The sequence below is a fragment of the Sorghum bicolor genome, chromosome 1 (genome assembly GCF_000003195.3).
Source record: "Sorghum bicolor cultivar BTx623 chromosome 1, Sorghum_bicolor_NCBIv3, whole genome shotgun sequence".
NCBI lineage: Eukaryota > Viridiplantae > Streptophyta > Magnoliopsida > Poales > Poaceae > Sorghum > Sorghum bicolor.
The window spans coordinates 55563353-55588625 of record NC_012870.2 but is presented as its reverse complement, the minus strand read 5'-3'; the positions used below and the strand labels follow the sequence as shown (position 1 = coordinate 55588625).

General features: G+C 46.5%; 4 protein-coding genes across 5 annotated transcripts; 1 reads left to right on the top strand and 3 right to left on the bottom strand.

Annotated features, from left to right (window-relative positions):
• LOC8055128 (cellulose synthase-like protein D1) lies at nt 546–6015 on the top strand. The gene is made up of 5 exons (XM_002467380.2): nt 546–1198; nt 1524–2531; nt 2905–3721; nt 3825–4880; nt 4977–6015. The coding sequence occupies exons 2-5, from the start codon at nt 1618–1620 to the stop codon at nt 5682–5684; spliced, it is 3495 nt and encodes a 1164-aa protein (XP_002467425.1). The 5' UTR covers nt 546–1198; nt 1524–1617; the 3' UTR covers nt 5685–6015.
• On the bottom strand, nt 6196–10423 carry LOC8055127 (putative pentatricopeptide repeat-containing protein At1g16830). The gene is made up of 2 exons (XM_021450826.1): nt 8222–10423; nt 6196–6388 (listed from the first exon to the last, which is right to left on the bottom strand). The coding sequence occupies exon 1, from the start codon at nt 10223–10225 to the stop codon at nt 8336–8338; it is 1890 nt and encodes a 629-aa protein (XP_021306501.1). The 5' UTR covers nt 10226–10423; the 3' UTR covers nt 6196–6388; nt 8222–8335.
• Nucleotides 11819–15831, bottom strand: LOC110431646 (26S proteasome non-ATPase regulatory subunit 13 homolog B-like). Its single transcript, XM_021450886.1, has 7 exons — nt 15678–15831; nt 15337–15582; nt 14063–14509; nt 13890–13970; nt 13092–13288; nt 12913–13012; nt 11819–12395 (listed from the first exon to the last, which is right to left on the bottom strand). Exons 2-7 carry the CDS (start codon nt 15481–15483, stop codon nt 12210–12212), a joined length of 1158 nt encoding a protein of 385 aa, XP_021306561.1. The 5' UTR covers nt 15484–15582; nt 15678–15831; the 3' UTR covers nt 11819–12209.
• LOC110431860 (plastidal glycolate/glycerate translocator 1, chloroplastic-like) lies at nt 22066–24872 on the bottom strand. Of its 2 annotated transcripts, XM_021451563.1 has the most exons (8): nt 24363–24872; nt 23944–24259; nt 23565–23829; nt 23361–23476; nt 23128–23237; nt 22834–23011; nt 22570–22699; nt 22066–22463 (listed from the first exon to the last, which is right to left on the bottom strand). In XM_021451563.1, exons 1-8 carry the CDS (start codon nt 24738–24740, stop codon nt 22313–22315), a joined length of 1644 nt encoding a protein of 547 aa, XP_021307238.1. In that variant the 5' UTR covers nt 24741–24872; the 3' UTR covers nt 22066–22312. The 2 variants fall into 2 exon arrangements, with proteins under 2 accessions (XP_021307238.1, XP_021307237.1); XM_021451562.1 differs by having other exon boundaries at nt 23565–24259; nt 24363–24860.

Sequence of the window (25273 nt, the reverse complement as noted above, 5' to 3'; positions counted from 1 at the left end):
TTGTATGAACGTACAAGACGTGATCGTGTTGCATCGTGGTGTCCTGTGCTGGCAGGAGACGCTCAGCCATAGCTGGTGGCTTGTGAAGCGAGGCGAGACTTGAGAGGAGTTGGAAGCACGATGTAGCTGCTGTACGTCTTGGTCCACCTGACCTCACTCTGCTGAGTACTGGTGTCTCCGCGTTTTAGCTGCTGCTGCCGCTTCTCTAACTTTGCCATGGGAAACAGCCGAGCGAGCCGGCCTTATTAGGCCAGTCTCAATGTATAGTTTCATGGCGCAGTTACCAAGACTATAAACTAGGTAACCGAGCCATAGGAGTTTCATGGGGATAAAACTCCTCTCTCATCTGATGAAACTCCTTCATTTAATGACCCTGCCAAGTCAGCAATTTTGCTTATGTGGCACCCTATTTAATGTGCATGATACTCTCATGAAACATGCATTGAGACTGGCCTTAGCGTCTGCTTTGGACCATTGGTTTCATCAATCATGCATGGCACAACACAACTGTTCAGTCAGGTATATAAAACCAGAGGCTAAAAAACATCATTTTTTATATAGAAAAAAAAAACAGAAGCCTTCAAACAAGTCCAGATGTCAGATGAAACATGCCTCGAGAGCACCGATGGAGTTTGATACAACATGCGGTCCAGCTGATGGAGTTTGAAAATGGTTAAACAAAAAACCGCTGAAATACTCCTATAATAATACTAATATAGTAGTAGTAGTGCATAATAAAAGATCAAAGAGTCGTAGTAGTTGCTGCCATCCCAAATTCCCAATCCCATGAATCCCCCGGATAGGAGGAGTTTAAAGTCCGAACCCGAGCTAAACAACACATTCAGACTGGAGTTGAATCGGTTAGGTAGGACCCCACATGGCAGGCAGCAGAGCACCGACGTGGGTCGTTGCTTTGGCGCGCGTTCGTGCGCCCCCACCCCGCTTCCTCTTCTTCCCCTTTCCCGGCCGGCGGCCTCCCCCACTGCCGGACCAACCAATCAACCCCTTCCATTCCGGCTCCAAGCATTCAAATAACCATGCCAGGGCAGCTGGCGTTTCCATGGGCGCCATCCAAATCCCAGGTCCATTTTGCTTCCTTCCGTTTTCATCCTCCTCTTGGACTTGGCCTCTCTCGACTTGCTAAGTGAAGAAGGCGTTTGTTTTCCCTCGCCCAAGTCAGCCAGATGATGAACAAAAGGTGATCCATCGTTCATATCACTCACCATTTCATTCTCTCCTTTATATTTTGTTTATATTTATTTATGCAAAAAAAAAGCAGATTCAGAAATATGAGCCACTAATATCGACCATCCTAGTTGCCATTTCGACCTGATCTGCTGCTGCATTCATGCTTTCCATCTCACAGCATTCATGCATACCATCTTGGCATCATGTCCGCATTCTTCGCCACTTTCTTTTTTCCTTGCAAATTCCATCGTTTGATTTATCGCATGCCTATTTCGCCTTGCTACGGCTAATTGCTCACGCCAAAAGTTCCCATCGGCAAAACCGGAATTCTGCAGATCGCCATAACAGCAGCCAGAAGCAGAAACCATTTTCAACTTTGAAAACAAGACCAGCAGGACCAGGGGAATTTAAACGAGTACCGACGCCGCCATGGCGTCCAAGGGGATCCTCAAGAACAGCGGCTCCAGCCGCATGCCGCCGTCGCAGAGCGCCGGCAAGCCGCCCACCGCGCCCACGTCGGCGCCCACGGTCGTCTTCGGCCGCCGGACCGACTCTGGCCGCTTCATCAGCTACTCGCGCGACGACCTCGACTCGGAGATCAGCAGCGTCGACTTCCAGGACTACCACGTCCACATCCCCATGACGCCCGACAACCAGCCCATGGACGACGACGATGGCGGCGGCGGCGGCACGGCCAGGGCCGAGGAGCGCTACGTCTCCGGCTCGCTCTTCACCGGCGGCTTCAACAGCGTCACCCGCGCGCACGTCATGGACAACAAGACCGACGACGACGCAGCCGCCGCCGGCGGGCGCCGCGGCAAGGGACCCAGCGCGTGCATGGTCGAGGGGTGCGACGCCAGGGCCATGCGCGACGCCCGCGGCGACGACGTCCTCCCCTGCGAGTGCGACTTCAGGATCTGCGTCGACTGCTTCACCGACGCCGTCAAGGCCGGCGGCGGCGCCTGCCCCGGGTGCAAGGAGCCTTACAAGAACACCGAGTGGGAGGACCTTGCCGCCGGTGGCGCGGCCGAGACCACGCGGGCGCTCTCGCTGCCCCGCGGGCCTGCGGGCGCCAATGGCCACCACAAGATGGACAGGCGCCTGTCGTTGGTCAAGCAGACCAACGTCAACCAGTCCGGCGAGTTCGATCATAACCGCTGGCTCTTCGAGACAAAGGGCACCTATGGCTATGGCAATGCCATCTGGCCCCAGGATGGCACAGAAGACGACACCGATGGCGGCGCCCCAGCTGGACCTGGGCACCCCAAGGAGCTCTTGACCAAACCGTGGCGCCCGCTGACCCGCAAGCTCAGGATTCCAGCTGCCGTCATCAGTCCTTACAGGTTCCGTCCTCAACTTCATCAGTCGTGCATTCTTACTTAACTTACTCGCAAGAAGCCAACTGAACTGTTTTGTTTACCTGAAACAATGCATCGCACATAAATAGATAATACATGGTTACCAATGAATTCTTATCTTAACTAAGAAACAGTAGAACAGTGCAAGTGCTGTAGCATGCAAATCCACCATGAAGGGAACAGCTGAGCCATTTTGCATGAAACCTTTGCACCCATGTCACGCCGAAAATAAACTAGTAGTTATTTCTAATTTAATACCATGCGCCTATGGTTATACTAAAATACTGCTACATTGCAACTTTCATGTGCCGTCTTCTTCGTCTTGCTGTTCACATTTTGTTCCTCCCATCCCATCCAGACTCCTCGTCCTGATCCGATTGGTCGCACTGGCCTTCTTCCTCATGTGGCGTATCAAGCACCAAAATGAGGACGCCATCTGGCTCTGGGGAATGTCAATTGTCTGCGAGCTCTGGTTTGCTTTCTCATGGGTACTGGACCAGCTTCCAAAGCTGTGCCCCATCAACCGTGCAACAGACCTCTCCGTGCTCAAGGAGAAGTTTGAGATGCCCACACCTAACAATCCAACAGGCAAATCCGATCTCCCTGGAATTGACATATTTGTGTCAACTGCTGATCCGGAGAAGGAACCAGTCCTGGTCACTGCAAACACAATTCTCTCCATTCTCGCGGCTGACTACCCTGTTGAGAAGCTTGCGTGTTATCTGTCAGATGATGGAGGGGCACTGCTCACCTTCGAAGCAATGGCTGAAGCAGCGAGCTTTGCCAATCTTTGGGTGCCATTCTGCAGGAAGCATGACATTGAACCCAGGAACCCTGACAGCTACTTCAACCTCAAGAGAGATCCCTTCAAGAACAAGGTGAAGCCAGACTTTGTCAAGGACAGAAGACGCATTAAGCGTGAATATGATGAGTTCAAGGTCCGTGTTAATGGCTTGCCAGATGCCATCCGCCGCCGCTCTGATGCATACCATGCTCGTGAAGAGATCCAGGCAATGAATCTTCAGAGGGAAAAATTGAAGGGTGGCGGTGACGAACCGTTTGAGCCAGTGAAGATTCCCAAGGCAACATGGATGGCTGATGGCACTCACTGGCCCGGTACCTGGCTCCAGCCTTCACAGGATCATGCTCGAGGTGATCATGCAGGAATTATACAGGTGCCACTTCTATCTCAATCATGTGCCACCTTTCACCACCATCTATCTCAATCATGTATCTGGTCTCGAACTGTACTAACATATGCATTCTTCCGTGCCTCAGGTTATGCTGAAACCACCAAGTGACATGCCGATGTACGGGAACATCAATGAAAAGACACCTCTTGACTTTGCAGGAGTGGATACACGGCTTCCAATGCTGGTGTATGTATCAAGAGAGAAGCGCCCAGGATATGATCATAATAAGAAAGCAGGTGCTATGAATGCATTAGTCCGTGCATCAGCAATCATGTCCAATGGTCCATTCATTCTTAATCTGGATTGTGATCACTATATCTACAACTCAAAGGCCTTAAGGGAGGGCATGTGTTTCATGATGGACCGTGGTGGTGACCGCCTCTGCTATGTGCAGTTCCCACAGCGATTTGAAGGTATCGACCCTTCTGATCGTTATGCCAATCACAATACAGTTTTCTTCGATGTCAACATGCGCGCACTTGATGGTCTTCAAGGACCAGTGTACGTTGGTACTGGATGCCTCTTCCGTCGAATTGCCCTTTATGGCTTTGACCCACCCCGTTCCAAGGATCACAGCCCAGGATTCTGTAGTTGCTGTCTCCCACGCCGCCGTAAGGCATCAGCTTCCAATGCTAACCCTGAGGAGACAATGGCTCTTCGCATGGGTGATTTTGATGGAGACAGCATGAACCTTGCAACATTCCCAAAGAAGTTTGGAAACTCAAGCTTTCTGATTGACTCCATTCCAGTAGCAGAGTTCCAGGGTAGACCCTTGGCTGACCATCCATCTGTGAAGAATGGGCGTCCACCTGGTGCTCTAACAATCCCTCGTGAAATGCTAGATGCATCCATCGTAGCAGAAGCAATCAGTGTGATCTCATGTTGGTATGAGGAGAAGACAGAATGGGGTATACGGGTGGGGTGGATCTATGGGTCTGTCACTGAGGATGTTGTGACAGGGTATCGCATGCACAATCGTGGGTGGAAGTCAGTATACTGTGTCACACAGCGTGATGCCTTCCGTGGCACTGCTCCTATCAACCTTACCGATCGGCTTCACCAGGTGCTTCGATGGGCCACTGGTTCGGTTGAAATCTTCTTCTCCCGCAACAATGCATTGTTTGCCAGCTCCAAGATGAAGGTTTGCACTATTTGCCTCTCAAGTATTGTTATCCGTGATTAATGTAATGCATTTTTTTTCATCCGGAAGAATGACAAATTTTCTATACGTGAACAGGTGCTCCAAAGGATTGCATACCTTAATGTTGGTATCTATCCCTTCACATCCATCTTCCTCATTGTCTACTGTTTCCTTCCAGCACTCTCCCTCTTCTCAGGACAGTTCATTGTGCAAACGCTCAACGTTACCTTCCTGACATACCTACTTATCATCACCATCACTCTTTGCCTCTTGGCCATGTTGGAGATCAAGTGGTCTGGCATTGCTCTTGAGGAGTGGTGGCGAAATGAACAATTCTGGCTCATTGGTGGAACTAGTGCCCACCTGGCTGCTGTGCTGCAGGGTCTTCTAAAAGTGATTGCAGGGATTGAGATCTCGTTTACACTCACTTCAAAACAAGTGGGTGATGATGTAGAGGATGAATTTGCAGAACTGTACATAGTGAAATGGACATCATTAATGATACCACCGCTCACCATCATCATGATCAACCTTGTTGCCATTGCTGTTGGATTCAGCCGGACGATTTACAGCACAATTCCACAATGGAGCAAGCTGCTTGGGGGAGTGTTTTTCAGCTTCTGGGTGCTTGCTCATTTGTATCCATTTGCAAAGGGGCTCATGGGAAGGAGAGGAAGGACACCCACTATTGTGTATGTCTGGTCTGGACTCGTTTCCATCACCATCTCATTGCTCTGGATTGCAATCAAGCCTCCATCACAAGCTGCCAACTCGCAATTCGGTGGGTCATTTTCTTTCCCTTGATCCAGTATGTTCAAACCTATAGGTCTTACTGGATGGGTCAGAAAATTACAGGAAGCAACAAGAAATTCAGGTTTTGCAGCATACCAAAAGAATGCCCTGTGGTGACAACAGGTTACTGTGCAGCTCAGTTTCATTACAAAGTGGAGGACATAGGATATATCTATTGTAGCAAGCACATTAAAAGGTGGAACCACTGTTTTGATTCTTTCTTTCTTTCTTTTTATTTCTTTAGAGCTTACACTCATTTGAATCATGTGCCTTAAAAAAGGTGTAATATGTTGTTAGCATGTTAATAATGTTACTTCTAAAAAGTTTTCCCAGTTGGAGCTCATTATCTGTGTTTTTAAACTAGCGCGATTTAGAGTGCATAACTAACGCAATTAACTAGTAGCAGTCACATACAATGCTGATATACTGAGGCAAAGTTTTTGCCACTTTTTCAAGAAAACATTAATAGCAAACTATTTCAAGGTTACAGTTCTTCAGTGAAAGCCGTGAGATATCTAAAGCATACCTGCACATTCTCTCAGATCAAGTGAAAGGCCATGTTGCAAAATCATTTCAAATTTTCAAGTGTATGAACCCCTTAATCTAGACTGCAAGTCCACTGAAAGATCCAATATTTATAGTACCAGACCACTTTATTTCCTGCACAAGGTAATATTGTCCATATGGATCTTTTTCACTGCAGTATGTCCACCAACCTGAATCAGAATGAAACCAAAGAATCAGCAACAGCTACATCCAAATTACCATTTGAATCATGAACCAATAAACCAGAGGCGACATACTCTGGCAACAGGCTCACTTCTTTATTACAGAGTCAAGTATTTCAGCAAGAATTAACCTGAACTAAGCTGACTTCTAAAACCTCGTCGGTAGAATCAACCAACTCAAGAACTGCAGTTCAATATACACCACCTATGTTGGCACAGGAACCCTGCACCGAGGTGAGCAGCACCTGCTCTCCTCCCCTCTCCCTCTTCCCTGCTCCAAAGAAGAAGAAGAGCCTGAGCTCTCTCACTCACTCACACACAGCACACACGCAGTTTCAGATTTGAACTGAAACTGCAACTGAATGAGTGGCAATGAACTTACTTGTTCTTCCATTGCATTGGGCTGGTTTATATACACCAATACATGTACCTTCTAAGGTACAGTTCTACCAACTACATACACCTAGGGTACAAGGCTGAAATCAGCCAACAACTACTCTAGTACCAGCCATACAGCTGGTGTACTTCTACTAGTACAAGTATGGCCTATTGCCTTATACTCTACAGGACCAAAGACTTGACCAGCCATGAGATGATCTGATCCACTACCATGCCTCTGTCCTTGTCAGCAAGAAGAAAGCAAGGGGGCAGCAGATTATGTCTTACAACCTAGACAAGGCCAGCTGCCTAAACTAAGCTGGTATTTGACTTCCCTTCCCAAGAGTCAAGTATTTCAGCAAGAATTAACCTGAATTAAGCTGACTTCTAAAACCTCGTTGGTAGAATCAACCAACTCAAGAACTGCAGTTCAATATACACCACCTAGACAAGGCCAGCTGCCTAAACTAAGCTGGTATTTGACTTCCCTTCCCAAGTAATTAATTAATGGATTCCTTCTATATAATAATAGTGCAAAGTATAACAGTTTAGATAGGTTTACTGAGTCATTTCTCCTGAAGCACTGAAACAATAGTAATGGATGGTGTACCTTGGATGATCAAAATTAAATTGAGAAACAGTCACAACAATCAAGTAATTAATACAAAGCAAAATCAGGGTTTAGTTGTATGTTTACTTCATGGGCTTGGCCACTGGCCAGTACTCACTCGGTTCTGGAATACAAGGTATTTAGGACCATATAAGAAGTCTGGCAAAAGACTAACTTGCAAATCAATAATTAGTTAATTTGGTTGTCAGCTTGCTTAATTTTCTAGTAACAAATAGTTTAAAAATGCATGCATGCATGATATACCAATCACAGGAGTCATTTTGTGCAAGATGGTGCTTAAAAGGCATGCATGGATGTGGTTTAAAAGGCAGGCAGGCATGGATGAGGTTGAGCAATCCAGAAACACTATAATTTGGGACAAATTTTGAACCTTCAATACCTTGCATTTCAGGACAGAGGGAGCATGGCAGAATAAGAATGGATAGCATAATCAACTACTTAGTGTATATGTTTTCGTTCCTGTTTTTAGTTTCCAAGAACAGCTACATTTATGACAATAGCATGAATCCACCTTATGATTCTATGGATACGAGGCTAGAGCTATTTCTTGTGTGGTGTGAAGTATTGTCATTGTTGGATATTTACCAAGTGTCACACCACCATGCCTAAGGTTTTGTTCTGCATGTGCTGCTTGAAGTTAAGCAGATTCTGTATATACACATTAAATGAAATACTTGATACTATAAGTTCAAGAAAAAAAAGGAGACAGGTGTCAAAACAGCAGAACACTTAAGAAACTCAAATTTCTGAGGTAAACTATTTAAGAATTACAGTAGCTACTGTTGGATAACACAAGAAAAGAGGTGCAGCACCTTTTTTTAGGGCAGTATAGCACCTACTGAATGCAGAAAGTCATTGAGGACTCATCATCCCTTCTAGAAGATGGCCTACTTGATAATATGTTTGTACAGTTGACATAAAATGGCCTATGAAGCTGAGCATACAAGGAGATCACTGGACGAATCTGACCCATCGCTTTCAACAGTGGGAGTGGTGTTATCCACCAAAACAGATTTATAGACAGTGGACTGAGAAAGTAATGAACAAGTTCTGTTACTAGGCTTCATGCCTAGATTTAGCATGTCTCTGATCAATGCAACAGCTGAGTCGATGCGCTGTGACTTAATTAGGAGCACAGCTACTGTGTTGAATGATATACTGTCCATTTTAACATCAGCACATTCCATTTCTGTTAACAACTGCTTAACAGCATGCAGATCCCTGGTCCTACAAAGTCCACGAAGCATCACATTGTATGTACAAGTGTTGGGTGCTAATCCTGAATTTTTCATCTGGTCAAACAACCTGAAAGCCTCTTCCACCAGATGCACACAGAAAAGACCATGTAAAACCACAGTGTAGCACACAGAATTAACAGCATATTTTTTCCGTACAGCCTCTCTTAAAATCCTCAAGGCCGCAAGGCTCTGACCCTGTCTAACAAGGCCACAGAGGATTGCTGCATGAACATAGGCATTTGATTCAGGAGCACTCGCAATGATATTGTGGTACACATCGATTGCATGGTTTACCCTTCCTAACTGGCACAAACTATCCAGTAATCCGACATGAGTGTAGCTGTCCGAGCTGGTGCATGTCTCAATTCTATCAATGTAGAACTGGATGGCTTCAGATGGAAAACCTGACTTGCACAGAGCACTCAACACAGAATTGCAGGCCACAAGATCAAGAGAGATATCGGAGCGTAGAATCAACCTGTGAAGAAGGCCCATATTCTGTGAAAACTGTAATACCCGAGCTAAAGTAGATAAGGTGTATGCATCTGGCTTTATCTGACTGCCATGAATATGCATGTAAATATCCAGGGCCTCATTGTATCTTCTCTCCTTTGCCATGCTGTCCATCAGAACATTATACAAAACAATGTCTGGGCTGCAGCTGGCAGACATCATTGATCCCAAAAGCTCGCGGGCCTTTTCATGCCTACCAGCTCGCAAGAATCCTCTGACAAGTGGAGTGTAGGTGACCACCGAAGGAGAAGAACCAGAATCCACCATCTTTGCCAGCATATTACAAGCCTCCTCTAGTCGCCCCTCACGGCACAGACGAGCGATCAAACATGTCCACATGGCTGAGCTGAGCTTGCAACCCGAGACAAGCGCGAAAGAAAGCAGTTGCAGAAGCTCAGACACAGTTCCAGCCTTACTGCAGCAGGCAAAAACCGCAGTGAGAGAAGCTGCACTTGGGAGAAATCCCAACTGTAGCATTTCCATAAAACAACTCCGGGCGCCTGACCAGGCCCCAGCCCTGCAGAGATGAGTGAGCACAATGGCGTAGGTGAGGTAATTGGGTGTCGGGTAGTACTGAAGCGTGTGTCGCGCTGCGTCAAGATGGCCTGTCCTGAGCAGGACGTCGAGGACGACATTCCAGGCGAAGGCATTGGGTTGGAATCCCCAGAGGCGCATTTGATCGAACAGATCGAGCACCATAGGGTATAGGCCCCCGCGCCAGTAAAGCCTGAGCAGGAGCAGGAAAGTCTGGGGCTTGACGGGGACGCCGAGGGCCTGGAGCTCGCGGATAAGCTCGTTGGCGGTGCCGAGGCGGGAGGCGAAGCGGGAGGCGGCGGGGAGGAGGCGGTCGAAGGAGGAGGGCGGGTGGAAATAGCCGGGGCGGCGGGCACACCACAGGAAGAAGGAGAGCGCGAGGCCGTCTGAGGGGCAGCGCGCGACGGCGGCTTCGACGATCTGCGGCGTTGGCAGCTGCGGCAGAGGCTGAGGCTGGGGCTTGGAAGCGAAGAAGGCGGCTGCGAGCGCGGCAGGGAGCGGCGCCGTCCTCCTGCGCGCGCCGTGGAGCATGGAAGCAAGTGAGCGGGTACGGAGGCGTCGTCGCTAGCATTGCAAGCGCAGACCACACGCGGGAGGGAAGTAGGGAACACAAGCAACGGCGCGGCGCTCAAACGCCGCCGGTTGGCTGCCGCACGGCGGCGGTGTGTCGGCTCGCTGAATGGAGCTCGCCTTCAGCTGGCGGTAGCCCATGAACGTGCGGCCCAGACTGAGCCCATGTCCACGTCCACGTCCTACAAATGGAAAAGTTCTGCTCTCAACTCTCTTAAAAAATGAGTTATATCTGTGTTTTTTTTAAAAAAAAACACAACGCAGACAATCAACGCATACGCACATTCAGTCACATGAATATATATACGCAATTCTCCTATAAGCACCTTCAAAAGATTATGCCAATAAATTAACGAAGTCATTACAGACGTCTCGTTGTCAACGAGAACATCATCTATCACTAAAAGCATAACGCCGTTAAATTCTGAAATAAATTCAGAAAAATACGAGCACACATGCCAAGTCAAGGACTTGAACCTGGGTGGACGGGTTCAAGTGCCCGACTTGACACGAGAATGCTCATATTTTCATGGATTTATTCCAGATTTTTAACGGTGCTTTGCTTTCAGCAGTAGGCGATGTGCCCGCCGACAACGAGGTGACTGTGGTGACTTCGTCAATCTCAAGATTTGTCAGTCCAACTTGGTTCTTCGAGATGCTCATAGGGGTAGGGTATGCGTATAGGGATGAGTGTACGCTCGTGTATGCGAGCGTCTGCATCTGTGAGTCTCGCAAAAAAATCCACAATAAGGAAAACTGCTTCAACTCTTAAACTATTTTGATTTGCCTCTAAACGATTTTAAAAGTGGCACCATATCAACCATCCTACGTGATGCTATGTCACTCAACGAGATAGATAAGTCGGACTCAGAGGTCAAATAGACTGTAAAAAAATATAAGTCTAAAATTTTTTCTAGATAAATATGCATTTAAAATACTAAAATTTGACTTAAGTTTGTTTTGCTTGGAAAACCCTAAATCATGCTCATAAAAAAGTTATAGAAATATTTTTTTCCAAAAAAAACTATCTAAATATTTAATCTAGGATAAATATGGTTTTTTTTATACTAAAAATCAGATTTGACATTAGAAAAAATTTTAACTTGGAAGAATATGAAACCAGATTCATATTTTTCCTAAAAACATGCTCTATATTTTTCTAAGCTAGGCACCATAACCTAGAGTATGATTTTAGGAAACACATGAAGTTCATCATCCTAAGCTAGGCACCATAATAGATTCATCTCACATATTGTTCTCCATATGTGTAATTAATTTTATTTTATAATCAGCTTATGTTTAGTTCTTCTAATTAGCATCCAAACTCCCAATATAATGACTAAACTTTAGTCTTAGTCCCAGGATCTAAATTCTTCCGGTGTGCCGGTATAGGTATTTTAGCAGGTAGAGTAGATTTTTAGCCAGTGGATACGAGCATAGGCCGGCACTATCCAACAGGTTTATCGATGGCAGATAAAGTTAATAACCCAGCTGCAACATACAAACGTCACATTGCCATCCGGGCCCACAACGCGATGGCAGAGAATAAGAATAGGTGATAACAAACGATTTATCCCAATGCAACATGAAAAAAATCAGGCACAACTCAAGTTCCAGCAAGATTCTCCTGCATCCACGTCCAACAGAGTATAAACTTGGTTACAAATTAAATTCAACTGGGGAAAACTACAGTAACACCCTAGTATGAAATTTTCAATCCATTGGTCCCGTCTTCGTGACACTGCGTGAAGTTCTAACCATCCATGTCCAGAGGACATCAAAAAAAGAAATTACAGGCCCCGATCAGTAGGACGCAGGCAGACAAACGCTCAGGGCAGCAGGTTTCATTATCCAGCAAATGACTACAAGTGTCACACAAAGCATCTCCCATTTTGCAATGAGACCTTGCTGACCAAGCATCTTGCGGAGTGTAACAGCTGCGAAATTACGCAGCAACAAGATCAGGGGTTTCCGCCTCAACTGAAAGCAATGTGGTATGCACCTTTCCAACCCAGGCATCCAGGCGGTCGCGCAAAGCCTTAACCTGTGGAATTCCAAGCACTCTGGGCTGGACCCACGAGACATGAACTGTACTGTCCACTTCATCAATTATTCCCTCAATAAGATGAACCTGCATTTGAAAACAAAGCAGAAATGTTACAAATGGATTGCCAGACGTAAGACAGTCAAATGAAACAATGGAAACACAAACACGTCAAAACCCAAGACTCCAGTGATACTTCAACAACTAAGTAAAAAGACAACATGCTCCACTTGTGCAAGAATGAGCTGATAGCAGTGAGACTAAAAACAACTTATATTCTTACAAAGTAGTGAAACTAATAAATTCTTATCTTACATTAGGCTAAGACGGGAACTATTAATGAAATATTACTACGTTCAATGGCTTGAAGGAAAGCATAGTTCCAATGGACACAAACACTAAAGTAGTAAAACAAGGCAACAAACATGTCTGCGGTGATAGACAAACATCCCAATAAAACAATCATAAATGTGGAGTAAAATGTGATGGCCACAAGACTTTGATTTCCCAAGAAATTAGATAATTCAAATAATGAAGTTTCCATTGAAAATATGATGACCATGACAATAATATCTTGTGCTAAAAAGAATATCAATCAAATTACCGAGAGGCTCTTCATAAGAAGATACTCCACGTCACTGATTGAAAGCTTAGTCCGCTCGGCAATAACACTTAATGGAATAGTTCTATCTTCAGATGGCCGGCTGACAATGAAGACAATAACATGTCAAAGGAAAAGAAAATGGAGATGACATTAGAAAAGAGGGATTCCACAAAAATTACCTAAAGATTATCTCCATCAGACAAAGAATATTGATTTTCTCAAGCAGCTTCCGCTCATTCTGCACCAAAGCTGGTTGTGCAGTAAGAGCAGCATTGTGAACCCTGCAAAGTTCTTGGTAGAGAGCAAGGTTGCCGGTGTTGAATGCTTGTAACATATGATAAACCCACTCCACCTTGGTTCCAATAAGACTATTGATCTAAGGGTACAGATATAAAACTAACTTTTAGATCAAAGTACAAAATCACAAAAAAATACTCTAGTTATGATTTAATTAAAAGGTCTAACGCTCAAACAGGATAGTCTATCCAAATTAATTTTTTCTAGACGATTTACTGTACCATCTTCAATGTCAACCAAAGAAAATGCAACTAAATTACTCTGATGACAAATACATTACAAGTGTCTATAGTAAGTCCATCAGTATTACATTTAAAGCTTGAATTTATTGACCAACCAATAACCGCGCAGATAACCAACACACTGATAATTTAATAATTATGCCACTGATATTTTGAGTACATATAATTATTATAATTATAAAGGCATAAAAGAACTAAAGCAGTTAGCAAGTGGAATGGATACCATCAAAAGAAGACTACAATACACAAAAATTATGGATGATAACAGAAGAAGTCATGCACAGTCATGCACAACCAATATATTACTATAAAGCTACAAAAGAGCTAATGAAGTTAGCAAGTGGAATGGATACAATCATACAATTAAAAGAAAACTAAAATACACAAAAATTAAGGATGATAACAGATGGAGCCATGCACAACCAAAGAATTACTTACAATTGGGTGAGCTAACAACTCCCCAAAGTTGTAAATGTTATCACCCAACAACGCTGCTAGAGAAAGATCAAAAGCCAAGTCCTGACAAGATAGAGAATATAGTCAATAAATCAGATGAACATTTAAACTGAAGTTTTGTTTATAGTTCAAATGTTATTGATGATGAAACATACTAGCTTGAATGACTCAGATAGAGACTCCACAGTTGTGTAGGCCAGATAGAGAAGAGCGTTCTTATAGAACTCTGCAAATTCTTGGCGGGCCTTGTGGTATTGAGATGATATCCAGTAAAAGCTAGCATGAACTGTGGGATCGACATCAGTCATACTATCCAGAGTGGTTTTCCCATCGTCCAACAAATTTTTGCACTCCTTTTGGTTTCCTTTCTCAAGATTAATAGCTGCAATTTGCATCTTCACATAGAGAATTGGTTCATTAATCCGCGACTCTCTAGTCTCACGCAGCTTTGTGATCACCCCCTCTAAGAAAGTAATTGCAGCATCCTTATCAGGGTACTGGCGAGAAGCTATCACCGCAAAATGGGCAAGCTTGAGCAGATTAATCTTGGTCTCAAAGTCGGTGATGAAATTGTTGTAGAGCTGAATGATAGTGTCTCCGGTCTGTAGAAGAAAAGGTGGCGTTAGAATCATAAAAGACAAAAGGGCACAAAAATCGCAGCAGGAGAAATGGCATGGAACAATATAAATTTGGCAAACTTTCAATCATCATAGGTAGTCAAGCCACAACAAGAGTAAGTAATACGTCCAGAGGACAAAGAAACTCTTGAGAAAACAAATAGGTACATGAGATATCGATAATTACGTTAGGTATTTTATTAAACAAGGCAATGAACAATTGAAAGAAGCAACTCAGCCTGCTCTGGTTTTCTTTCAACATCATTGTTCTTTAGCAATTGCACATTCATCCAGCATCTAAGTTTAGTTCAGTGGAAATTCATGTAATATGTAATATGCGTGATAGATATCACTTGTAGCATTCAAATGAAGATAACCAGAACAACTCCTTGGTAATTTTTTTATCCAATTCAATTATGTTTGACTAAAGCAAACTGGAACTAAAGAAGGATACTCGAACAACATGCATATAAAGTTTTATCAGTCAAGACACAAGCTGGTGAAGCTCACAGCATATATCGGAATCAAATTGAGAACCATGAGCAACAAAGAATTGACCAAATACTGTAGACTACTATGCAATTCCCCCACAAAAGTAACTCAAAATAATTAGGCTGGCAACAATTATCCAGTCACAACTCTTAAATCTTACTAAAGCATGGGAAGTCTAAGAGGCGGGGTGGGTTTGCGGCGAGATCCGCCATATGAACGAAGGCATCTGTAATCCATCCATCAAGCCTTAACTAACTAACTAACTAACCCTAAGATTAACTAACCCTAAGATGAGGAAGGCGGAGGAAAAGGAAGCGAACCTGTGCGGCCTGGAGCTGTAGGAATTGGTCGAGCTTGAGGGTGAGCTGGTGCCATAGCTTCCGCTGGTAGAGGTCGGCGAGGGAGGCGTACCAGTCGGCGAGGTCCGGGCGCGCCTGCCGCTGCGCCTCCACGTACTGCAGCGCCATCGCAACGCCAACTCAGGTTCCCGTCCCGAGCAAGCAGCTGTTGGTCGGTAGGGTTTGAGAGAAGATCTGCTACGGCGACTGCGGCTGCGAGGGAGACGACTGGTAACAACCACCAGCAACAGCAATTGTCAAAATAAAACCCTAGCGGTGGCGGAGGTGTGGCAGGAGGAGAGGGGAAGGGGGGAGATACTTGCCGTGAGATGGAAGGGAAGGATCCGGATCGGTCGATTAGTAGATCTATCTCTCTACGGCTCTACCTATCTCCGCAGGTCTGGACTCGACTGCAAGTGCAAGGAAGACAAGCCCTGCCCGACGGCTGCGACGAGTCGGAGACGACGCCTTCCTGCGGACTGCCCAATGCCAATACGATACGTGCGTGCGGCAGCGGCGGCCCATCCAGCTGCAACACCAAACTCGCGGCCCATGGGCCTAGTACCCATCTCCACTACGCTGTTGTATGTATGACCGGCCTGCCGTGTGAATTAGGGCGTTCATCTGGCAAAATTCAATTTTCGCAAAAATCTAGCAAAAGTTCAAATCAATGAATAAAAAATAAAGAGTACTATGGCGAGTCTGGTAAAGTGTACTCTCATGAAGAGTCAATAGGATTGATTGTAGATATAGTAATATATAAATTTTGTTAAGATATAGCTTGCACATCACGACAAGAGTTTGGATGTAAGTGGGGAAGAAGCACGACGCGAGAGCGAATGGCATCCGCGGAGGAGAAAGGGCCCAATGAGGGAGATGGTGTTGTCAGGGCAGGGTGCGAAGGGCATGTAAGACATGTAGTAGTGGAGGGGGGGTCCAAGTGCACGAAGCACACAGAGATGACGGGGGCGAGGCAAGAGTAGAGGACCAACTCTGTCATGACCCAATAGTTGTTCCAACTTAAACTTCTTTAGAAACGCCCGTCAAAACCCAAGACACTCACCAAAACGCTCACTAAATTCAGACCCAAGCCATTGATCCACTTTCTACATGACAAGGACTTCAAATTCACTTATCAAACTCTCATGATCCGCTTTAATCGACCTAAGCCAATCAAAATCAATCTTGGTCAACTCTATAGTTGACTCAATGAGATTCTCCAAGGTATCACCCAAGATGCACCTCCCTAACTCTCCAAAGGTTCCTACCAACTACTTCACAAAAAAAAGGGTTCCTACCAACTCTTCTATGTGAAGATCATGGTCCCAACATCGATCTCCTTTCTTTCCTAAAAAAACATCAATCTCCTTCCTTCAAATCCAAAAACTCCAAATTTAGTGTCCTCTTGGAACGTCCGCTAGAACACTTAGTCGGTATAATCAGTTTGGATGAGTTGTCTATCTATCCCTTGCCTTGGATCCACCTGTCAGCTTGAAGTGAAGATCCCCATCTAGTGATCTAGCCCTTCTCCACTCACCCTGCCATTCATTCACTCACTCATGCATGCTCTCTCTCTCTCTCTCTCTCTATCTCAAGTGAAGGAGCAAGAACAAGTAAGAAGGAGAGAAAGAAGAAAAAGAAAAGAAGAAAAATAAGATCAAGGATGAAACAAAGCTTCAACATCTCGAGGAGAAGATCATCTCAACTCGATTCTTGGGTGAGCTCAGGAAATCTCCTTTTTCGTTCTCCTTGGAATCTCCCCTCAAAGCCTAACTCTTGATTTCTCCATGCATGGATGGAAGAAGAAGGTTACTAGATGCTCCACACATCTCAAGTGTAAGCTCAAGTCCCTTTCTTTGCTCAATCATCTCATGGACTCAAATCTCCTCTCTAATTGAATTTATACGGGTTGGGCAAGAGATTCTTTTTTTTTGAGGTTCAACGGGGGGGAGTCGTTCCCCACCTGAAAATCAATTTTATTTTAGCCCAAAATGGCTCGTAACATAGGTAGCAATTACAATAGACGCAACAGCGAAGTTGCAGATGGAGAGGCTAGTTGTTTCTAACTTCTAACTTCAAGCTTTACTCCTGTCTAGCCATTGAAAGGATGTTACACCAGGTAGGCACGACAGCCCTCTTAGAAACATGGAATCTAAATTGCCAGAGTTCAGTTGTTGCCTTGCAATTGATGAGCAGTTGGTCGACTAACACTGTTTCCTGTCTGAAAACACGGGCGTTTCGTGCCTTCCAGATGTGCCAGCAGATTAGGGATAGGAAAGTGGGCAACTCAGGTATAGGCGATAGTGATCGGTTGCTGACCAAGTGCATTTCAGAGACGTTCGCCGTCAGCATGGACTGCAGACGCAGCCGAGTCCATACTTCCATCCCAATTGAGCAGCCATGGATGATGTGTTCTGGAGACTCGACCTGAAGGCTGCAGATCTCGCAAATTGCAGAGTCAACGACTCTTTTCTTGAGAAGGACTTCCCGACATTGGACTTTCCTCTTCATTAGGACCCACATGAACATTTTGACTCTGGGGGCGCCAAGCTTTTCCAGATGAACACCGCCTTGGGGTCAGACTCCTGCCCTTTTGCCTAGATCATCCTGTAGATAGCTGCAGTGTCCAAGCTTTGGTCCGGCCTGAGGAAGGCCGATTGCCTTTTATCTGGTTCATTGGAGAGAACCGTTTGATTCAGCAGCTGTTGCACCGAGTGTAATTGAGCATCGGCAATCTCCGACAACCTAGGCACAAGAACTGACTGTATTCCCCTGCTCAGAATGTCATAGACGGACAACGAAGAGTTCGTGCAGTGAGTGAGCAGCTCCGGATACCTATCTGCCATGCATTCGTCTCCCAGCCAAACATCAAACCAGAAGGAACAATTACGACCATCCCCAAGGACCACGGAAGTGATGGCTTGATATAATGGCAGCAGGTCTTACAACGTCTTCCAATGGTCTCCAAACAGATCACCAGTGAGAGTAACCAAGGATGCACGACCTTGCACCTAAGAAGCCCATGCATAAGACTTTGGGCAGTGCAACCTATGGATTAACTTTAGGAGTAAGCAGATGTTTTGGATTCCAAGGTCCCTAATGCCGAGACCACCCTGTTCTTTTGGATAGCATACTTTTATCCAGGCCACGAGGCAGGCAGCCGGGGAAGATCTTCCGTTTTTGTCACCAGACCAAAGGAAGGCTCTGCGTTTTTTGTCCATGAGCTCGATCGTTGCAACTGGGACTTGCAGGGAGCTCATTAGGTACACCAGCAGGGAGTCCAATACTGAGTTGACTAGCTCTGATCTTCCCATCGGGTTCAGCAGGTCGGCTTGCCAAGAACTCAGGAACTTGTCTGCTTTTTGGATATACACCGTGAAAGCTGAAATAGGCAACTTGTAGACGGACAGAGGCAAGCCCAGGTAGCATTGGGGGAATTCTCCAATGGTGCAACCTAGGGTCTGAGTGCACTGAGCGACAGTTGATTCGGCCGTGTGTATTGGCGTCAGCGTGCTCTTGCCGTAGTTGATATGTAGCCCACTCAAATCCGCAAACTGATCAAGAATTTCCTTGACTCTTGAGGTCGCGGTGACCTTGGCTCTGAAGACAATCAGGGTGTCGTCAACGTATTGCAGCACGGCACAAGGCATACCGTCATCGGTTGGATGTCTGATATCCGCTGCTTGCTTGAACATTCGTTGCAGTGTCTCGGCCACCAAAATAAACAGGTAGGGGGACAACGGATCTCCTTGACGAATCCCTCTTCTGCAGGTGATCCAGGGTCCTGGGGTCCCGTTCACTAGCACCGCCGACTTGGAGGAGCTGAGAAGACTCATCATCCACGAAATCCATCTTTGATCAAAACCCCTTGCCAATAGAACTTTCTGGAGACCGACCCAGCTAACAGTATCAAAGGCCTTAGCGAAGTCAAGCTTGAGGACAATTGCAGCCTTTTTCCTTTTGTGACAAGTCTGAACAAGCTCGACTGCATAGATGAAGGTGTCCGAGATGGATCTACCCTTCACAAAACCTGTTTGCTGGATATCAATGAGGCCTGGAATCTCCGACTGCAGCCTGGTTGTGAGGGTTTTAGAAATGATCTTGAGAGCACAGTTCTGCAGGCAAACTGGCCGAAAGGCATTGACTTCCACGACATCCGGCTTCTTTGGCAATAGTACCATGTGTGATCTGTTGATCCTGTCTAGATCAGCGGTGCCATTGTAGAAGGCATCTGCAAAGGCTAGAACTGTGTCCTTTACTGAGTTCCAGGCTGCACAGAAGAAAGGTGGGCCAAAGCCATCGGGCCTTGGTGCACTTAGTCTGTTCATTGCGAACACAGACTTTTTGAGCTCGTCAGATGAGAAGGCTGACGAAAGGGCCTCAGATGGTCTAGCAGAGCCCACGTAGAGGGGATCCAGGTCGATCGGTGCAGCATGGCCAGGCACGCCAATGATAGATTTAAAGAAGGTTGATAGCGCCTCCATCTTCCCCACGTGACTGGCGATCTCTTGCCCATCTACTCTGATCATTCTGATGTACTTGCGTCGCATTCTGTTGGTTGCATGTGCATGGTGGTATGCAGTGTTTTCATCGCATGCTTTTATGTGCTTCTGCTTGCTGCGCTGTCGCCAGTAAGCTGCTTTGGTCTTGATCTCCAGCTGTAACCGCTCCTGAGCCTTAAGGCGGACCTGAAACTCAGCTATTGAAAGAAGGCGGGTTTCCTCAAAGTAGTCAAAAAGTTGGATGATGAATTGACAGTTTTGGATAATTTGTGGTGGTGCCCTGTTACACCTTCTCCAAACCTTAGCCGCGGCCCTCGAGGACTTGATGCACGCGACAAGCTGCCCTGCAGCGTCTGAGCACGTCGGAGCCTAGTGCCAAGCTTGAACAATAGAGGTGAGGAAGCTTTCATTCTTGAGGAGGTGGCTTTCGAGCCTGAAGGAAGAGGACATGGGAATGTTGGACGAAAGGGACAGGAGTAAGGGGGTATGGTCCGAGGTAGGACGAGGCAGGGAGGCTAGACTCGCCAGCGGGAAGAGCTGATCGAGGGAAATATTGGTAAAAACTTTGTCCAGTTTTGCAAGAATTGGAAAAATTGCTTGTTTGTCCAAGTGAAACGGCGATCAGACAAGTTGACCTCGGTTATCGCGAGCTCATCAATGGTTTGGTTGAAGGCATCAGCCAGCGCAGAATTGATGATGCCGTTGCTTTTGTCTGCAGGCTGGCGAATTAGATTGAAATCGCCCAGCAGAACCCAGGCACCTTGGATGGCCATCGTGGTGACCCGAAGGCACTGCAGGAACTGGGCAGTGAGGGAGTGATCAGATGGCCCATAGACGTTGGTTACGGTGAAATCGTAATTGGAAGCATTACAGGAGAGGGAGGTAGAGAGACAGAACTGGTTTGAAGAGTGGGCGGTCAAGGTGAAGAGGGCCGGGTCCCACGCAGTGATCAAACCACCACAGGTTCCTACAGTGTTCACCGAGGCGAGCGAAGAGGAGAGGTGACGAGGGAGGAACGTTTTAGCTTTGAATAGCGAGAAATCAACGAGTTTAGATTCTTGGATGCAGACAATGTTTGGTTTCGCATCAGAGAACAGCTCATGCACAATTCTGCATTTGTCCGAGTCGCCAAGACCTCTAACGTTCTAGGAAACAATGCGAAAGCAACGATCGTGGGAGCGCAGATTGTGACTCATAAGAAAAGGAAGCAACACCAGTTACAGGCAACACGCCTGGGGTACAAAGCAAGAGTAACAGAATAACAAGCTAGGCGAAAGCTAAAACGAAGGGTAGGTGCTCTCCCGTTGCCACGATCCCAGCGACCATTGGGACGAGAGAGCAAGTCGCGAGGTAAGCAGACATAGTTGAGGCGATCATTCAGCGGGCGCAGTCACCACGTCTGCAATGGTCAAATCCCTCTCCCTCACTAGGAAGCAAGAAGAAGCAATGCCTAACCATAATTTTGGTGACCCAAGGACCACTCAAACCTTAGAGTTAAGTTGCCATGCCCAAGCTCATGATTTTTCTTCTTTTTTTCTCAAAGTTTATTCAATTCCTAGTCACTACTTTTATCTCTTGATTAGGAGCTCAACCTCTAGCTTGCACAACTCTAACACATCACCTAAAGCCCTCCTAAATGGTCACAACACATGCTTGGTAAACATTATCCACAACCACTTGACCCATGTCTGTTGGCCCCATGTGCCTGTTAAGTGTCAACCTCATTATTCCATCTCCAGCGACGCAGACGAGCTACGTAGAGGCGAAGCTGGGCTCCGACCCCTGCTTGCCCACGGCAAATTTTGAAGCAGGTCTCTACACGAAGCAAGCTTACATGCAGCATCAGTAATACACGTGTAGTCGTTAGGCAACCGCAACTGTTAGAACGAGTTTTTTTTCGTCTGATAACTCAGGCTTCTGCAGCTTTGCTTTTATAGTCCTACTTTATAATTGATGTTTTGGTAGCTGTCTGTCATATTATTGTAGCACAACTGAATAATCCCCCCCCCCCCTTCATTTTGTAGCACGCTCTGCCACTGTCCAGCGAGTCATTCGTCCACTAGCTAAGTGTGCTTGCTTCGCAACTAAATTTGGATTAATTTTTATCCAACTGCATACCGTAATTTGTCTCTGAAAAATGTTGATTTTTATCAAACATACTACTTTATATCTCTTGTTTCTAGGAAGGGAGAGAGATGACATCACAAACTATCAAACAAATAATGAATCCATCTTGCTCTAGTAGTAGTATTTTGTCACAAAAAATGTAGTATTTTAGTTACATCCTGATTACGGAACTATTCACCTTTTTTCAAGCCCCTACACATAATAGATCCTGACCCAACATGTGGGGCGTTGCTTCTTCATCTTCTGAACATGACTTCTTTTACACGGAGAAAGCGGCTTCTTTTATCTACAGCATCAAATCCTAAAATTCAGATCATCATGACCTGCTATTAACCAGCTATGAATATCAAGCTTTGCCTGACTGCTGGAATCGAGCAAATCAGCGAGCCAAAGATTCCCGTGAAACTATAAGAGATGGCGCAGAAAGGGAGTGCTTCGGGTTCCTTGGCTGACAGTGCTGCTGTTCCCAGTCCTTGAGCACTACACCATTAGCCAAGCAAGAGTACATTCAGTCAGGACCTAATCATGCTCACAAATGAAGAATGACTGGAACTGAATGACAGACCGACATATATGAGCAACTTACCTGGCAGCTGTCGCTATTCCTCTGGAGATGGGGTCGTTCAGACGAAGTTTCTCCATTGCTGCTAGCACAAAATTGGCACCGAGGAGCCCGGTAAGGACAACCACGACAGCAGTTACTGAAGAGTTTACTCCTGAACCACAAGAAACCATGAGCCATCAGTGCCCCTCAGCAAATTACCGCAAAGACACATAGCTGGGAAATTTGACACTAAGGAATCGAGTCAATCACTACAAATTCACAGGAGGATGGACTGCCAAGATTTACCTTCAAAGAAAGATACTATGCTCAAAGCCAGCGCCAGAGTAATACACCTTGGCAGCATGGATATGGTCAACGATGGCTCTAGCCCAACCAGGCGCCCTATGATAGCAGTTGAGTACAGAGAGAATGTAGCTCCAATGGCAACTGATGTGAAAATCTCTGCTGCGTGCCTCTTTACAAGCTGAAATCAGGGCTCAGGAGCATGGACAAGTCGACGATCAGATAAAAGGCACTTGCAGCGGAACAGAGCTTAACCGAAATGATGTCACAAGATAACCATGTCATGTGCAGTAGTACCTTTCTCTGTTTGAATATGGAGAATGCAAATGATATGATCACAGACCCAAGGAAACCCATCAGTATGTCACCGGCTCCAGGATTAGAGGCCGCCTTTGTGAGGTAATCACCTGGAAAACCACTTTTTTTCTGAGACCGCATTCATAGCACAGTGGTAGCAACTCTTCTGAAACTAAAAAAAAATTGTGATATATAATTGTAGGACTATATATTATGGTTTATAGATTACGAACCTAGCACAGCATCAAATCCAGACCCGGAGAGGTACCCATACGCTGCTGCCGCCAAATCTGCAGAAAGTGCGCAGGAGATGACTGGATGCAACACTTTCTTGACACCAGCTGGTAACCTGAAAATTCCCAGATCGTGAGACAAAACTGAATAAACTGTTTGCATACCTTGGATCATATTGATCGAGTTTATATAAGCATATTTACCCAGAACCAACCATGTATCCCAGCACGTTAGCAGCAAGCAGGAAAGGAAGGCATGTTTTTGCGGTGGTACCAAGTGCCGTGGGATTGAAATATGCAACACCAAATGATGCGACGAATATAGCAGTCCATGACCAGATTTCCGACGTAGAAAATGGCGACGGCTTGCTCACAGGCTCTGTATCTGGAATAAGCTCTGTTTTCACAAGGTTTCTCACAGCTAACACTGTATATCCTGCAACCGTGAGGGTAGCAAACCAGCCACCAACTGAAAAAGCGGGAAAAATCAAATCAAAACAAAAACAGTATAAAAGTAGCCGTTCCAGTTTATTAATGTTCTGATGAAATGAAAAATGTGATCGAGAACGAGAATAATACATACAAGTGATTGCAAAAATCTTGAGCGCTGAAGCCGCTGGGATCTCCGTGATGGCGAGCGGAAACACGACCAGCGTCGGGACGTAGAACACGGGTAGCCACCTCTTGATGAACATTGTGGCAGGCTCAAAGAAGTTCATGAACGCCTTGGCGACAGGAGGCGCGAATATGTCGAAGACGACCAGCACGGAGAAGACACAGAACATGCCGAAGAGGGCGCTTGGGAACTTGATGCCCGCGGCGACGAATGCCTTTTTGAGGAACTTGTCGGCGGCGAGCATAATGCCCAGCGACACAGCCAGATGTGCCACCCCAAGAATCTGCATATATACACGCATCGATCGATCGGGTTCAATTCAATTCTAGCAGCTAGAGAGGAAAAGATGTGAATTTTAACAAGAGAGCGTCTTCGTTCTCACGTACAGAGGGGAGCACTCCTGAGGAAGCAGTGGCGTGTCCGGTGCTAGCGGTGGAGTTGGGGATGATCAGACTTCGGCGAAGGTCGGACGATGACGATCGGTGGTTAAGCGTGGTGGCGTCATTATTGGCTGGACCCACGAAGCTGGTGTCGCCGGCAGGGATGCGCTTCAGTGCTGCTGTTGGCCGGAGGACCCGGCGCGGAGAGACGGAGGAGGAAGGCGGGGAGCAGCAAGAAGAACGGGGAGTGAGCGGTCTGCATCGGCGGCGGCGAGGAGGAAGCGTACAGGAGCGGGCGGGCGCCGACGTGGCGCGGGGAAGGGAGGAGAGCGGGTCATGGCGGCAGCCTAAATTAGTAATCGCAACCATGGCGGTGGCGGCCATGGAGTGGAGTTCGTGGGGTGCAGAGGAGGAGGAAGAGGCGGCACAGTCGTTTGGGCTTCCTGTTGCCGACTGATGTGCCGCTCCTCCTCCCTCATCCTGAGCAGAGGGAGGAGGCTGGGCAAGGTGATGACGACGGAGACTCGATTTGTCGGCATGTAATGGGGAGCTACTGAACGAGAGCGAGCGATGGAAGTGTGGCTACAAATTATCGGCGGCATGGCGCGCAGCGAGCGAGGATGGGGTTGGGTTGCGAATTGGGATTGAGAACGTTGGGCTACCAGTGATCGATCACTTGAATCTCTCATCCTCTTCTTGGAACGAAAGCGACGGCGGGGGTCGGGTTTGTGGCTGTCCACGACCCGGGGCGGAAAGCCGGAAACGGACAGGGACCACAGCGGCCAGGGATGCGCGTGCTCGTCGTCCGTGCTCGAACTTCGTGGACGTCGTCGCCGGCTGCCATGCGTGGACGGCGACATCGGCCGTGTACTACACAGGGCCCTGCATGCAGTACCCTACTCTCCACGGAATGTCGG

Coding starts and splice junctions, on each gene's coding strand:
- LOC110431860 (XM_021451562.1), bottom strand. CDS start 24,740: ATGGCCGCCACCGCCATGGTTGCGATTACTAATTTAGGCTGCCGCCAT. Junction 23,012..23,127: donor CCATATTCAAACAGAGAAAG/GTACTACTGCAC, acceptor CCCTGATTTCAG/CTTGTAAAGAGGCACGCAGC. Junction 22,464..22,569: donor GGAATAGCGACAGCTGCCAG/GTAAGTTGCTCA, acceptor CTAATGGTGTAG/TGCTCAAGGACTGGGAACAG.
- LOC8055127 (XM_021450826.1), bottom strand. CDS start 10,225: ATGCTCCACGGCGCGCGCAGGAGGACGGCGCCGCTCCCTGCCGCGCTC.
- LOC110431646 (XM_021450886.1), bottom strand. CDS start 15,483: ATGGCGCTGCAGTACGTGGAGGCGCAGCGGCAGGCGCGCCCGGACCTC. Junction 14,510..15,336: donor TACAGCTCCAGGCCGCACAG/GTTCGCTTCCTT, acceptor TTTCTTCTACAG/ACCGGAGACACTATCATTCA. Junction 13,971..14,062: donor TATCTGAGTCATTCAAGCTA/GTATGTTTCATC, acceptor CTATCTTGTCAG/GACTTGGCTTTTGATCTTTC.
- LOC8055128 (XM_002467380.2), top strand. CDS start 1,618: ATGGCGTCCAAGGGGATCCTCAAGAACAGCGGCTCCAGCCGCATGCCG. Junction 3,722..3,824: donor ATCATGCAGGAATTATACAG/GTGCCACTTCTA, acceptor TCCGTGCCTCAG/GTTATGCTGAAACCACCAAG. Junction 4,881..4,976: donor TTGCCAGCTCCAAGATGAAG/GTTTGCACTATT, acceptor ATACGTGAACAG/GTGCTCCAAAGGATTGCATA.